Source organism: Petromyzon marinus, chromosome 70 (assembly GCF_048934315.1).
Source record: "Petromyzon marinus isolate PM22_M1 ecotype Great Lakes invasive population chromosome 70, UKy_Petmar_22M1.pri1.0, whole genome shotgun sequence".
In the NCBI taxonomy this organism is placed as follows: domain Eukaryota; kingdom Metazoa; phylum Chordata; class Hyperoartia; order Petromyzontiformes; family Petromyzontidae; genus Petromyzon; species Petromyzon marinus.
In genome coordinates this window covers 1,235,931-1,253,980 of record NC_133736.1, presented here as the reverse complement: position 1 = coordinate 1,253,980, position 18,050 = coordinate 1,235,931, and the positions used below count along the sequence as shown (strand labels likewise).

The following is an 18,050-nucleotide window of genomic DNA, read 5'->3' as shown; positions in this document are numbered from 1 at the left end:
ACAACAAGAACCACCACCACCACAACAACAACCACCACAACAACAACAACCACCACAACAACAATCACAACAACCACCACCACCACAACAACCACAACAACAATCACCACCACCGCCACCACCGACCTGGCGAGGTGAGATCCAGGTAGCGTCGTTCCGTGGACAGCACCCGCTGGTTGAACCGTGGCACCACAACAACAACCACCACAACAATAACCATAACAACAACCACCACCACAACAACCACAACAACCACCACCGACCTGACGAGGTGAGATCCAGGTAGCGTCGTTCCGTGGACAGCACCCGCTGGTTGAACCGTGGCACCACAACAACAACCACCACCACCACAACAACAACCACCACCACCACCACAACAACAACCACAACAACAACCACCACCACAACAACCACAACAACCACCACAACCACAACAACCACCAGCACCACCGACCTGGCGAGGTGAGATCCAGGTAGCGTCGTTCCGTGGACAGCACCCGCTGGTTGAACCGTGGCACCACAACAAGAACCACCACCACCACCACAACAACAACAACAACAACCACCACAACAACAACCACAACAACCACCAGCACCACCGACCTGGCGAGGTGAGATCCAGGTAGCGTCGTTCCGTGGACAGCACCCGCTGGTTGAACCGTGGCACCACGTTTGGCTGCTCTGCCACGAACTCCACCACGCTCATCTGATTGGTCAGCTCTCCCTGCCCGCGGACAGCCGGCCAAACAGGCAAAGGTTCCCCGCGTAGCCTCGGCACGCGGTCGGGGCAAGTGCAGCTCAGCGTGTAGCTCTGTGCGTGCTCTGCGCGCATACTCCGGTACCCACGTGTACTCTGATACCCACACGTACTCTGATACCCACTCGTACTCTGATACCCACACGTACTCTGATACCCACACGTACTCTGGTACCCACGTGTACTCTGATACCCACACGTACTCTGATACCCACACGTACTCTGATACCCGCGTGTACTCTGATACCCACGTGTACTCTGATACCCACGTGTACTCTGATACCCACACGTACTCTGATACCCACACGTACTCTGATACCCACACGTACTCTGATACCCACGTGTACTCTGATACCCACACGTACTCTGATACCCACACGTACTCTGATACCCACACGTACTCTGATACCCACACGTACTCTGATACCCGCGTGCGCACTGATACCCACGTGTACTCTGATACCCACGTGTACTCTGATACCCACACGTACTCTGATACCCACGTGTACTCTGATACCCGCGTGCGGACTGATACCCACGTGTACTCTGATACCCACGTGTACTCTGATACCCACTCGTACTCCGATACCCATGTGAACTCCGATACCCACGTGCACTCTGATACCCACACGTACTCTGATACCCACACGTACTCTGATACCCACACGTACTCTGATACCCACGTGCAATCTGGTACCCACGTGCACTCTGATACCCACGTGTACTCTGATACCCACGTGTACTCTGGTACCCACGTGTACTCTGATACCCACATGCACTCTGATACCCACGTGTACTCTGATACCCACGTGTACTCTGAACCCACGTGCACTCTGATATCCACTCATACTCCGATACCCACGTGTACTCTGGTACCCACACGTACTCTGATACCCACGTGTACTCTGAACCCACGTGTACTCTGGTACCCACACGTACTCTGATACCCACGTGTACTCTGATACCCACACGTACTCTGATACCCACGTGTACTCTGGTACCCACACGTACTCTGATACCCACGTGTACTCTGATACCCACACGTACTCTGGTACCCACGTGTACTCTGATACCCACATGTACTCTGGTACCCACGTGTACTCTGATACCCGCGTGTACTCTGATACCCACACGTACTCTGATACCCACACGTACTCTGATACCCACGTGTACTCTGATACCCACGTGCACTCTGACACCCACGTGTACTCTGATACCCACACGTACTCTGATACCCACACGTACTCTGATACCCACGTGTACTCTGATACCCACGTGCACTTTGATACCCACACGTACTCTGATACCCACACGTACTCTGATACCCACGTGCACTCTGACACCCACGTGTACTCTGATACCCACGTGTACTCTGATACCCACACGTACTCTGATACCCACACGTACTCTGATACCCACGTGTACTCTGGTACCCACGTGCACTCTGATACCCACACGTACTCTGATACCCACGTGCACTCTGACACCCACACGTACTCTGATACCCACACGTACTCTGATACCCACGTGCACTCTGATACCCGCGTGTACTCTGGTACCCACACGTACTCTGATACCCACACGTACTCTGATACCCACGTGCACTCTGATACCCACGTGTACTCTGATACCCACGTGTACTCTGATACCCACGTGCACTCTGATACCCACGTGTACTCTGATACCCGCGTGTACTCTGGTACCCACGTGTACTCTGAACCCACACGTACTCTGATACCCACGTGTACTCCGATACCCACGTGTACTCTGATACCCACGTGTACTCTGATACCCACGTGTACTCTGAACCCACACGTACTCTTGATACCCACGTGTACTCCGATACCCACGTGTACTCTGATACCCACACGTACTCTGATACCCACGTGCACTCTGATACCCACTCATACTCTGATACCCACTCATACTCTGGTACCCACGTGTACTCTGAAACCACGTGTACTCTGATACCCACACGTACTCTGATACCCGCGTGTACTCTGGTACCCACGTGTACTCTGGTACCCACGTGTACTCTGATACCCACACGTACTCTGATACCCACGTGTACTCTGGTACCCACGTGTACTCTGGTACCCGCGTGCACTCGGCTCACCATGTAGACTGCGCGCTGGAAGAAGGCCGTGGCCTCCATGATCTTCTGCATGGTGGCCGTCTCAAAGTCGTCGGGCTCCAAGTCGCTGGTGGCGTACGGCACGCCATTGAAGAGCACCTGGGGCAGCTCGCCCAGCCCCGAGCGCCGGTACAGAGACACGCCGGCCTGGCACAGCGCGGCGTGGTGGTGGTGAGCGTGGTGGTGGCGGTGGTGATGGTGGTGATGGTGGTGATGGTGGCGGTGGTGGTGATGGTGGTGGTGGTGGTGGTGAGCGTGGTGGTGAGCGTGGTGGTGGTGATGGTGGTGATGGTGGTGGTGGTGTTGATGATGGTGGTGTTGATGATGGTGGTGACGGTGGTGGTGGTTTTGACGGTGGTGGTGGTGGTGACGGTGGTGGTGATGGTGATGATGGTGATGGTGGTGATGGTGGTGGTGGTGATGGTGGTGATGATGGTGACGATGTTGGTGGTGACGGTGGTGATGGTGGTGGTGGTGATGGTGGTGACGATGATGGTGGTGGTGATGGTAGTGGTGGTGATGGTGGTGATGGTGGTGACGATGGTGGTGGTGGTGTTGGGGATGGTGGTGGTGACAGTGGTGGTGGTGGTGATGGTAGTGGTGGTGACGATGATGATGGTGACGGTGATGGTGGTGATGATAGTGACGATGATGGTGGTGATGGTGGTGACGATGATGGTGGTGACGGTGGTGACGATGATGGTGGTGATGGTGGTAATGGTGATGGTGGTGATGGTGGTGGTGATGGTGATGATGGTGGTGACGATGATGGTGGTGACGACGATGAGGGTGGTGATGGTGGTGACGGTGACGTTGGTGGTGAGGGTGGTGGTGGTGACGGTGATGATGGTGATGACGATGTTGGTGGTGACGGTGGTGGTGATGGTGGTGACGACGATGTTGGTGGTGAGGGTGGTGGTGGTGACGGTGATGATGGTGATGACGATGTTGGTGGTGACGGTGGTGGTGATGGTGGTGACGACGATGTTGGTGGTGACGGTGGTGGTGATGGTGGTGACGGTGACGTTGGTGGTGACACCGCACCTCACGTCCCTCGTCGAACTCCGAGTCCGGTGCGAGCAGCGCCGAGTGCGGCAGGCGCAGCGCCGGGAACCTCTGTGCCAGCACCGCCGAGATGAGCGGCACGGAGAGCGACGCTCCATCCTCTAGCGCGTCGTACACCTACACCACACACCACACGCACACCATCACACACACAGCATCACACCTACACCACACCACACACCATCACACCTACACCACACCACACACCACACACACCATCACACACACCATCACACCTACACCACACACAGCATCACACACACCATCACACAGTATCACACCTACACCACCACACACACAGCATCACACCTACACCACATCACACACCACACACACCATCACACACACAACACCATCACACCTACACCTACACCACACCACACACACCATCACACCTACACCACACCATCACACACCATCACACCTACACCACACACAGCATCACACACCATCACACCTACACCTACACCACATCACACACCACACGCACCATCACACACACCATCACACCTACACCTACACCACACCACATCACACACACCACACACACCATCACACACACAACACCATCACACCTACACCTACACCACACCACACACACCATCACACCTACACCACACCACATGCACCATCACACACACCATCACACACACCTACACCACACCACACACACCATCACACCTACACCACATCACACACTACACGCACCATCACACACACCATCACACCTACACCACATCACACACCACACCACACCATCACACAGCATCACACCTACACCACATCACACACCACACACACCATCACACCCCATCACACCTACACCACATCACCACACACGTACCATCACACACACCATCACACAGCATCACACCTACACCACACCACACACCACACACAGCATCACACACCATCACACCTACACCACATCACACACACCACACACACACCATCACACCTACACCACACAACACACGCACCATCACACACACCATCACACACACCTACATCACACCTACACCTACACCACATCACACACACCACACGCACCATCACACACACACCATCACACAGCATCACACCTACACCACACCACACGCACCATCACACACACCACACACACCATCACACAGCATCACACCTACACCACACACACCACACCATCACACCTACACCACACCACACACGCACCATCACACACACCATCACACACACCTACACCACACACCACACACACCATCACACCTACACCACATCACACACTACACGCACCATCACACACACCATCACACACACCATCACACAGCATCACACCTACACCACACACCACACGCACCATCACACACCATCACACCTACACCACATCACACACCACACCATCACACAGCATCACACCTACACCACATCACACACCACACACCACACACACACCATCACACCTACACCACATCACACACCACACGCACCATCACACACACCATCACACACACCTACACCACACCACACACCACACACACCATCACACCTACACCACATCACACACCACACACACCATCACACACCATCACACCTACACCACATCAACACACACGTACCATCACACACACCATCACACAGCATCACACCTACACCACACCACACACAGCATCACACACCATCACACCTACACCACATCACACACACCATCACACACACACCACACACACACACTACACACACCACACATACCACACACACCACATACACACACCATCACACACACACACCACACCACACACACACACCACACCACACACACACCACACACACACCACACAAACACCCACACCACACACACACGATCACACACACCACACACACACACACACCATCACACACACACACACCATCACACACACCACACACACCATCACACACACACCACCATCACACCTACACCTACACCACACCACACACACCATCACACCTACACCACACCATCACACACCATCACACCTACACCACACCATCACACACCATCACACCTACACCACACACCACACACACCATCACACACACACCATCACACACCATCACACCTACACCACATCACACACACGCACCATCACACACCACACAGCATCACACCTACACAACACGCACCATCACACACACCACACACACACCATCACACACACACAACACCATCACACCTACACCACACCACACACCACACACACAATCACACACCATCACACCTACACCTACACCACATCACACACCACACGCACCATCACACACACAACACCATCACACCTACACCTACACCACACCACACACACCATCACACCTACACCACACCACACGCACCATCACACACACCATCACACACACCTACACCACACCACACACACCATCACACCTACACCACATCACACACTACACGCACCATCACACACACCATCACACCTACACCACATCACACACCACACCACACCATCACACAGCATCACACCTACACCACATCACACACCACACACCACACAAACACCATCACACCTACACCACACCACACACCACACACACCATCACACCCCATCACACCTACACCACATCACCACACACGTACCATCACACACACCATCACACAGCATCACACCTACACCACACCACACACCACACACAGCATCACACACCATCACACCTACACCACATCACACACACCACACACACACCATCACACCTACACCTACACCACACAACACACGCACCATCACACACACCATCACACACACCTACACCACACCACACACCATCACACCTACACCTACACCACATCACACACACCACACGCACCATCACACACACACCATCACACAGCATCACACCTACACCACACGCACCATCACACACACCACACACACCATCACACAGCATCACACCTACACCACACACACCACACCACACCATCACACCTACACCACACCACACACGCACCATCACACACACCATCACACACACCTACACCACACACCACACACACCATCACACCTACACCACATCACACACTACACGCACCATCACACACACCATCACACACACCATCACACAGCATCACACCTACACCACACACCACACGCACCATCACACACCATCACACCACATCACACACCACACCATCACACAGCATCACACCTACACCACATCACACACCACACACACACCATCACACCTACACCACATCACACACCACACGCACCATCACACACACCATCACACACACCTACACCACACCACACACCACACACACCATCACACCTACACCACATCACACACCACACACACCATCACACACCATCACACCTACACCACATCAACACACACGTACCATCACACACACCATCACACAGCATCACACCTACACCACACACAGCATCACACACCATCACACCTACACCACATCACACACACCATCACACACACACCACACACACACACACTACACACACCACACATACCACACACACCACATACACACACCATCACACACACACACCACACACACACACCGCACACACACACCACACCACACACACACCACACACACACACACCACACAAACACCCACACCACACACACACGATCACACACACCACACACACACACACCATCACACACACACACCATCACACACACCACACACACCATCACACACACACACCGCACACCATCACAAACACCGCACACCATGACACACACACACACCACACACACACCACACACTATCACACACACACCACACCATGACACACACACCATCACACACACACCACACACACCACACCATCACACACCACACACACCGCACACCATCACACACACCGCACACCATCACACACACACACCATCACACACTACACACACCATCACACACACACCATCACACACCACACACACACCATCACACACACACCATCACACACTACACACACCACACACACACCATCACACACTACACACACCTCACACACCATCACACACTACACACACCTCACACACCATCACACACACACCATCACACACACCACACACACCATCACACACACGACACACACACACCATCACACACACCACACACACACACCACACACACACACACCACACACACACAACACACCCACCCACACCATCACACACACCATCACACACACCTACACCACACACCACACACACCATCACACCTACACCACATCACACACCACACACACCATCACACACCATCACACCTACACCACATCAACACACACGTACCATCACACACACCATCACACAGCATCACACCTACACCACACCACACACAGCATCACACACCATCACACCTACAGCACATCACACACACCATCACACACACACCACACACACACACTACACACATCACACACACACACACACCACACATACCACACACACCACACACACACCACACACACACCATCACACACACACCACACCACACACACCGCACAGACACACCACACCACACACACACCACACACACACACACACACCACACAAACACCCACCACACACACACACCATCACACACACCACACACACACACACCATCACACACACACACCATCACACACACCATCACACACACACACCACACACACCGCACACCATCACAAACACAGCACACCATGACACACACACACACCACACACACACCACACACTATCACACACACACCACACCATGACACACACACCATCACACACACACCACACACACACCACACACACCACACCATCACACACCACACACACCGCACACCATCACACACACCGCACACCATCACACACACCGCACACCATCACACACAACACACAACACACACACCACCACACACACACACCATCACACACTACACACACCATCACACACACACCATTACACACTACACACACACCATCACACACACACCATTACACACTACACACACACCATCACACACTACACACACCACACACACACCATCACACACTACACACACCTCACACACCACACACACACACCATACACCATCACACACACCACACACACACACCATACACCATCACACACACACCATCACACACACCATCACACACACCATCACACACACACGACACACACACCCCACGACACACACACCACACACACCACACCACACACACACACCACCACACACACACCACACACACCACACACACACCATCACACACACACACCACACACACACACACACACCATCACACACACCACCACCCCCACCATCACACCTACACCACACACACACCATCACACACACACACACCACACAATCACACACACACCACACACACCACACCATCACACACACACCACACACCACACACATCACACGCACACACCACACACACACACACCACACACACACACCATCAAACACACACACCACACCATCACACACACCCACACACACACCACACACACACACACCATCACACACACCACACACACCATCACACACACCACACACACCATCACACACACACGACACACACACACCATCACACACACCACACACACCACACACACCATCACACACCACACACACCATCACACATACACACCATTACACACACCACACCATCACATACACCACACACACCACACACACACACCACACACCCCACACACCATCACACACACACCACACACCACACCACATACACACACCACACACACACACACCACACACCCCACACACCATCACACACACACCACATACACACACCACACACCCACACCACACACACCATCACACACACACCACACACACCACACACACACACCACACACACCACACACACACACCATCACACACACACCACACACACACACCACACACACACACCACACACATCACACACCACACACACCACACACACACACCATCACACACACACACAACCACACACACACACACACCACACACACCATCACACACACACACACCACACACCACATCACACACACCACAAACACACACACCACACACCATCACACACACACAACCACACACACACACCACACACACACCACACCACACACACCATCACACACACACACACCACACACACCACACACACACCACCACACACCACACACCACACACACCACACACACACACCGGTTGCTGTTGTGTGGTCGTGCCACGCATTTGCATGTGGCTGTGCACAGCTGCGTGTGGCTGCCCGCGGTCGCATCGGTCGCTCGCGATCGCAACCGGTTGCAATCAGTCGCAATCGGTTGCATCGGTCGCGCGTGATCGCAACCGGTTGCGCGCGCGCGCGCGGATTTTTTAGTATCTCGCACCGCGAGGACGAGGCCGAAGGCGTCGGCGTTGCCGGAGTGACCGGCGGCGAAGTTGAAGGCCCGCACGAGGAAGACGCCGGCGTCGTCTGTCGCATCCACCGCTTGCTCACCGCTCACCACGAACACCAAGCCCAGCCTGCGACACCACACACACGTGTACACACACACACACACGTGTACACACACACTCACACACGTGTACACACACACGTGTACACACACACACTCATGTGTACACACACACGTGTACACACACACGTGTACACACACACTCACGTGTACACACACACACGTGTACACACACTCACACTCACGTGTACACACACACACGTGTACACACACTCACACTCACGTGTACACACACTCACACTCACGTGTACACACACGTACACACACTCACACTCACGTGTACACACACTCACACTCACGTGTACACACACACGTGTACACACACACACGTGTACACACACACGTGTACACACACACTCACGTGTACACACACACACTCACCACGAACACCAAGCCCAGCCTGCGGCACCACACGTGTACACACACACACTCACGTGTACACACACACACACACGTGTACACACACACGTGTACACACACACGTGTACACACACACACACTCACGTGTGTACACACACACATACACGTGTACACACGTGTACACACGCTTACGTGTACACACACACACTATGTGTACACACACACACACTCACGTGTACACACACACACTCACGTGTATACACACACACACACTCACGTGTACACACACACACACGTGTACACACACACTCACGTGTATACACACACACACTCACGTGTACACACACGTGTACACACACACTCACGTGTACACACACGTGTACACACACACACACTCACGTGTACACACACGTGTACACACACACACACTCACGTGTACACACACGTGTACACACACACTCACGTGTACACACACACACTCACCACAAACACCAAGCCCAGTCTGCGGCACCACACGTGTACACACGTGTACACACACACACACACGTGTACACACACACACGTGTACACACACACACACTCACGTGTACACACACACACTCACGTGTACACACACACGCTCACCACGAACAGCCTTGCAGCACCACACGTGTGTACACACACACGCTCGCGCGTACACACACACGCTCACGTGTATGTATACACACACGTGTATATATACACACACAGTGTACACGCACATATACACACGTGTACACACACGCACTCACGTGTGTATATACACGTGAGTATATATACACGTGTGTGGTTCTGGTAGAACACACACACACACACACGTGTGTGTACACGTGTGTGTGTGTGTACACGTGTGTGTGTGTGTGTGTTCTACCACGTGTGTGTGTGCGTCACACCTGACAGGGACGTGGTTCTGGTAGAACACACACACACACGTGTACACACACACACACGTGTGTGTACACGTGTGTGTGTGTGTACACGTGTGTGTGTGTTCTACCACGTGTGTGTGTGTCACACCTGACAGGGACGTGGTTCTGGTAGAACATATACACACGTGTGTACACGTGTGTATGTGTGTGTGTGTGTACACGTGTGTGTGTGTTCTACCACGTGTGTGTGTGTGTTCTACCACGTGTGTGTGTGGGTGTGTTCAACCACGTGTGTGTACACGTGTGTGTGTGTGTGTTCTACCACGTGTGTGTGTGTGTGTGTTCTACCACGTGTGTGTGTGTGCACAAACGTGTGTGTGTGTGTGTGTTACACCTGACAGGGACGTGGTTCTGGTAGAACACACACACACACGTGTGTGTACACGTGTGTGTGTACACGTGTGTGTACACGTGTGTGTGTGTGTGTGTGTCACACCTGACAGGGACGTGGTTCTGGTAGAACATCTCTGCCAGCTTCAGCAGCTCCTTGGTGGCCTTGTCCAGCGGGTCCAGCACCAGCACCTGCACGGGTGGCACGGGGTATCTGGCTCTTTGAGCCTCAGTCTGGCTCTGTGAGTCTCACTGATTAACACTGAACTCTGTGGGAGCCTCAGTCTGGCTCTGTGAGCCTCAGTGATTAACACTGAACTCTGTGGGAGCCTCAGTCTGGCTCTGTGAGCCTCAGTGATTAACACTGAACTCTGTGGGAGCCTCAGTCTGGCTCTGTGAGTCTCAGTGATTAACACTGAACCCTCTGGGAGAAGCCTTAGTCTGGCTCTGTGAGCCTCAGTGATTAACACTGAACCCTCTGGGAGCCTTAGTCTGGCTCTGTGAGCCTCAGTGATTAACACTGAACCCTCTGGGAGCCTTAGTCTGGCTTTGTGAGCCTCAGTGATTAACACTGAACCCTCTGGGAGCCTTAGTCTGGCTTTGTGAGCCTCAGTGATTAACACTGAACCCTCTGGGAGCCTTAGTCTGGCTTTGTGAGCCTCAGTGATTAACACTGAACCCTGTGGGAGCCTTAGTCTGGCTCTGTGAGCCTCAGTCTGGCTCTGTGAGCCTCAGTCTGGCTCTGTGAGCCTCAGTGATTAACACTGAACCCTGTGGGAGCCTTAGTCTGGCTCTGTGAGCCTCAGTGATTAACACTGAACCCTGTGGGAGCCTTAGTCTGGCTCTGTGAGCCTCAGTGATTAACACTGAACCCTGTGGGAGCCTTAGTCTGGCTCTATGAGTCTCAGTGATTAACACTGAACCCTGTGGGAGCCTTAGTCTGGCTCTGTGAGCCTCAGTGATTAACACTGAACCCTGTGGGAGCCTTAGTCTGGCTCTGTGAGCCTCAGTGATTAACAATGAATCCTGTGGGAGCCTCAGTCTGGCTCTGTGAGTCTCAGTGATTAACACTGAATCCTGTGGGAGCCTCAGTCTGGCTCTGTGAGTCTCAGTGATTAACACTGAACCCTGTGGGAGCCTTAGTCTGGCTCTGTGAGTCTCAGTGATTAACACTGAACCCTGTGGGAGCCTCAGTCTGGCTCTGTGAGCCTCAATGATTAACATTGAACCCTGTGGGAGCCTCAGTCTGGCTCTGTGAGCCCCAGTGATTAACACTGAACCCTGTGGGAGCCTTAGTCTGGCTCTGAGTCTCGTTGATTAACACTGAACCCTGTGGGAGCCTCAGTCTGGCTCTGAGTCTCAGCGATTAACACTGAACCCTATGGGAGCCTTCGTCTGGCTCTGTGAGCCTCAGTCTGGCTCTGTGAGCCTCAGTCTGGCTCTGTGAGCCTCAGTGATTAACACTGAACCCTGTGGGAGCCTTAGTCTGGCTCTGTGAGCCTCAGTGATTAACACTGAACCCTGTAGGAGCCTCAGTCTCGCTCTGTGAGCCCCAGTGATTAACACTGAACCCTGTGGGAGCCTTAGTCTGGCTCTGAGTCTCGGTGATTAACACTGAACCCTGTGGGAGCCTCAGTCTGGCTCTGAGTCTCAGCGATTAACACTGAACCCTATGGGAGCCTTCGTCTGGCTCTGTGAGCCTCAGTCTGGCTCTGTGAGCCTCAGTCTGGCTCTGTGAGCCTCAGTCTGGCTCTGTGAGCCTCAGTGATTAACACTGAACCCTGTGGGAGCCTCAGTCTGGCTCTGTGAGTCTCAGTGATTAACACTGAACCCTGTGGGAGCCTTAGTCTGGCTCTGTGAGCCTCAGTGATTAACACTGAACCCTGTGGGAGCCTTAGTCTGGCTCTGTGAGTCTCAGTGATTAACACTGAACCCTGTGGGAGCCTTAGTCTGGCTCTGTGAGCCTCAGTGATTAACACTGAACCCTGTGGGAGCCTTAGTCTGGCTCTGTGAGTCTCAGTGATTAACACTGAACCCTGTGGGAGCCTTAGTCTGGCTCTGTGAGCCCCAGTGATTAACACTGAACCCTCTGGGAGAAGCCGTAGTCTGGCTCTGTGAGCCTCAGTGATTAACACTGAACCCTGTGGGAGCCTTAGTCTGGCTCTGTGAGCCTCAGTGATTAACACTGAACCCTGTGGGAGCCTTAGTCTGGCTTTGTGAGCCTCAGTGATTAACACTGAACCCTGTGGGAGCCTTAGTCTGGCTCTGTGAGCCTCAGTCTGGCTCTGTGAGCCTCAGTCTGGCTCTGTGAGCCTCAGTGATTAACACTGAACCCTGTGGGAGCCTTAGTTTGGCTCTGTGAGCCTCAGTGATTAACACTGAACCCTGTGGGAGCCTTAGTCTGGCTCTGTGAGCCTCAGTGATTAACACTGAACCCTGTGGGAGCCTTAGTCTGGCTCTGTGAGTCTCAGTGATTAACACTGAATCCTGTGGGAGCCTCAGTCTGGCTCTGTGAGTCTCAGTGATTAACACTGAACCCTGTGGGAGCCTTAGTCTGGCTCTGTGAGTCTCGGTGATTAACACTGAACCCTGTGGGAGCCTCAGTCTGGCTCTGTGAGCCTCAATGATTAACATTGAACCCTGTGGGAGCCTCAGTCTGGCTCTGTGAGCCCCAGTAATTAACACTGAACCCTGTGGGAGCCTTAGTCTGGCTCTGAGTCTCGTTGATTAACACTGAACCCTGTGGGAGCCTCAGTCTGGCTCTGAGTCTCAGCGATTAACACTGAACCCTATGGGAGCCTTCGTCTGGCTCTGTGAGCCTCAGTCTGGCTCTGTGAGCCTCAGTCTGGCTCTGTGAGCCTCAGTGATTAACACTGAACGCTGTGGGAGCCTTAGTCTGGCTCTGTGAGCCTCAGTGATTAACACTGAACCCTGTAGGAGCCTCAGTCTCGCTCTGTGAGCCCCAGTGATTAACACTGAACCCTGTGGGAGCCTTAGTCTGGCTCTGAGTCTCGGTGATTAACACTGAACCCTGTGGGAGCCTCAGTCTGGCTCTGAGTCTCAGCGATTAACACTGAACCCTATGGGAGCCTTCGTCTGGCTCTGTGAGCCTCAGTCTGGCTCTGTGAGCCTCAGTCTGGCTCTGTGAGCCTCAGTCTGGCTCTGTGAGCCTCAGTGATTAACACTGAACCCTGTGGGAGCCTTAGTCTGGCTCTGTGAGCCTCAGTGATTAACACTGAACCCTGTGGGAGCCTTAGTCTGGCTCTGTGAGCCTCAGTGATTAACACTGAACCCTATGGGAGCCTTCGTCTGGCTCTGTGAGCCTCAGTCTGGCTCTGTGAACCTCAGCGATTAACACTGAACTGTATGGGAGCCTTAGTCTGGCTCTGAGTCTCGGTGATTAACACTGAACCCTGTGGGAGCCTTAGTCTGGCTCTGTGAGCCTCAGTGATTAACACTGAACCCTGTGGGAGCCCCAGTCTGGCTCTGTGAGCCTCAGTGATTAACACTGAACCCTGTGGGAGCCTCAGTCTGGCTCTGTGAGCCTCAGTGATTAACACTGAACTCTGTGGGAGCCTTAGTCTGGCTCTGTGAGCCTTAGTGATTAACACTGAACCCTGTGGGAGCCTCAGTCTGGCTCTGTGAGTCTCAGTGATTAACACTGAACCCTGTGCAAGCCTTAGTCTGGCTCTGTGAGCCTCAGTGATTAACACTGAACCCTGTGGGAGCCTTAGTCTGGCTCTGTGAGCCTCAGTGATTAACACTGAACCCTGTGGGAGCCTCAGTCTGGCTCTGTGAGTCTCAGTGATTAACACTGAACCCTGTGGGAGCCTCAGTCTGGCTCTGTGAGCCTCAGTGATTAACACTGAACCCTGTGGGAGCCTTAGTCTGGCTCTGTGAGCCTCAGTGATTAACACTGAACCCTGTGGGAGCCTTAGTCTGGCTCTGTGAGCCTCAGTGATTAACACTGAACCCTGTGGGAGCCTTAGTCTGGCTCTGTGAGTCTCAGTGATTAACACTGAACCCTGTGGGAGCCTTAGTCTGGCTCTGTGAGTCTCAGTGATTAACACTGAACCCTGTGGGAGCCTTAGTCTGGCTCTGTGAGCCTCAGTGATTAACACTGAACCCTGTGGGAGCCTCAGTCTAGCTCTGTGAGTCTCAGTGATTAACACTGAACCCTGTGGGAGCCTCAGTCTGGCTCTGTGAGCCTCAATGATTAACACTGAACCCTGTGGGAGCCTTACTCGGGCTCTGTGAGCCTCAGTGATTAACACTGAACCCTGTGGGAGCCTCAGTCTGGCTCTGTGAGTCTCAGTGATTAACACTGAACCCTGTGGGAGCCTCAGTCTGGCTCTGTGAGCCTCAGCACACAACGCTTGAGCCAGCAGCATCACGTGGTGCGATTGACTGATAACCACCCACCCACTCACCACCCACCCACCACCCACCCACACACCCACTCACACAACCACCCACCCACACACACAACCACCCACCCACACACACAACCACACACACACACACAACCACCCACCCACACACACAACCACCCACACACACAACCACCCACCCACCCACCTCCACCCAACCACCCACCCACCACCACCTAACCACCCACCCACCGACCACCACCCAACCACCCACCCACCCACCACCACCCAATCACCCACCAACCCAAAACACCACCCCACACACCCCCCCCCCCCCCACCCACCACCCCCACCCACCCCCCACCCACCACCCCCACCCACCCACCACCCCCACCCACCCACCACCACCCACCACCACCACCCACCCACCAGGCTGAAGAAGTTCTTGCGGATCTGGCGCATGACCCCAGGGAAAGTTGGCCGCAGCAGCTCCTGAACGCTGCCTGGCCACGACGAGTACAGCCCATCACGCTCCACGTCGTTCACCCACTGGGGGGGGGGGGCACGGGGGGGGGCACGGGGGGGGGGGCACGGGGGGGGGGCACGGAGTGGGGGGGGGGAGGGGTGAGGTCAACAAACTGTCCAGGCTCTGTGGCAGTGGAGATGGCGGTAGCGGTGGCGGTGGTGGTAGTGGTGGTGGTTGTGGTGGAAGTAGAGATGGTAGTAGTAGTCGGGGTGGTGGTAGAGGTAGTGGTGGTGGTTGTGGTGGAAGAAGAGATGGTAGTAGTAGTGGTGGTGGTAGTAGAGGTAGTGGTGGTGGTTGTGGTGGTGGTTGTGGTGGAAGTAGAGATGGTAGTAGTAGTGGTGGTAGTAGAGGTAGTGGTGGAGGTAGTAGTGGTAGTGATAGTGGTGGTAGTAGAGGTACTGGTGGTGGTACTGGTGGTGGTTGTGGTGGAAGAAGAGATGGTAGTAGTCGGGGTGGTAGTAGAGGTAGTGGTGGTGGTTGTGGTGGTGGTTGTGGGGAAAGTAGAGATGGTAGTAGTAGTCGGGGTGGTAGTAGAGGTAGTGGTGGTGGTTGTGGTGGTGGTTGTGGTGGAAGAAGAGATGGTAGTAGAGGTGGTGGTGGTGGTGGTAGTAGAGGTAGTGGTGGTGGTGGTAGTAGAGGTAGTGGTAGTAGTAGTGGTAGTAGTAGTAGTGATGGTGGTAGTGGTGGCCGTGGCGGAAGTGTTGTTGTTGGTAGTGGTGTTGGTAGTGGTAGTAGTGGTGGTGGTGGTAGTGGTGGTGGTAGTGGTGGTAGTGGTGGTGGTAGTGGTGGTAGTAGTAGTGGTGGTGGAAGTAGTGGTAGTGGTGGCGGTAGTAGTGGTGGTAGTGGTGGTGGTGGTAGTAGTGGTGGTGGTAGTAGTGGTGGTGGTAGTGGTAGTATTGGTGGTAGTAGTGGTAGTGGTAGTAGTGGTGGTAGTGGTAGTAGTGGTAGTGGTGGTAGTAGTGGTAGTGGAGGTAGTAGTGGTGGTAGTGGTGGTAGTAGTTGTGGTAGTAGTGGTGGTAGTGGTAGTAGTAGTGGTAGTAGTAGTAGTGGT

The 18,050-nt window shown here is 53.9% G+C and overlaps 1 protein-coding gene across 1 annotated transcript in view; it reads right to left on the bottom strand.

Moving 5' to 3' along the window:
* LOC116958063 (UDP-glucose:glycoprotein glucosyltransferase 1-like) overlaps positions 1–18,050 on the bottom strand; it is a 71,086-nt gene that overhangs the window by 14,234 nt on the left and 38,802 nt on the right. The window contains exons 14-19 of the mRNA XM_076055173.1: positions 16,903–17,022; positions 12,210–12,295; positions 10,338–10,473; positions 3,936–4,073; positions 2,874–3,038; positions 604–724 (exon numbers count right to left, since the gene is read on the bottom strand). Of these exons, the coding sequence (XP_075911288.1) occupies positions 604–724; positions 2,874–3,038; positions 3,936–4,073; positions 10,338–10,473; positions 12,210–12,295; positions 16,903–17,022 (766 nt within the window). The remainder of the gene's footprint in view (positions 1–603; positions 725–2,873; positions 3,039–3,935; positions 4,074–10,337; positions 10,474–12,209; positions 12,296–16,902; positions 17,023–18,050) is intronic.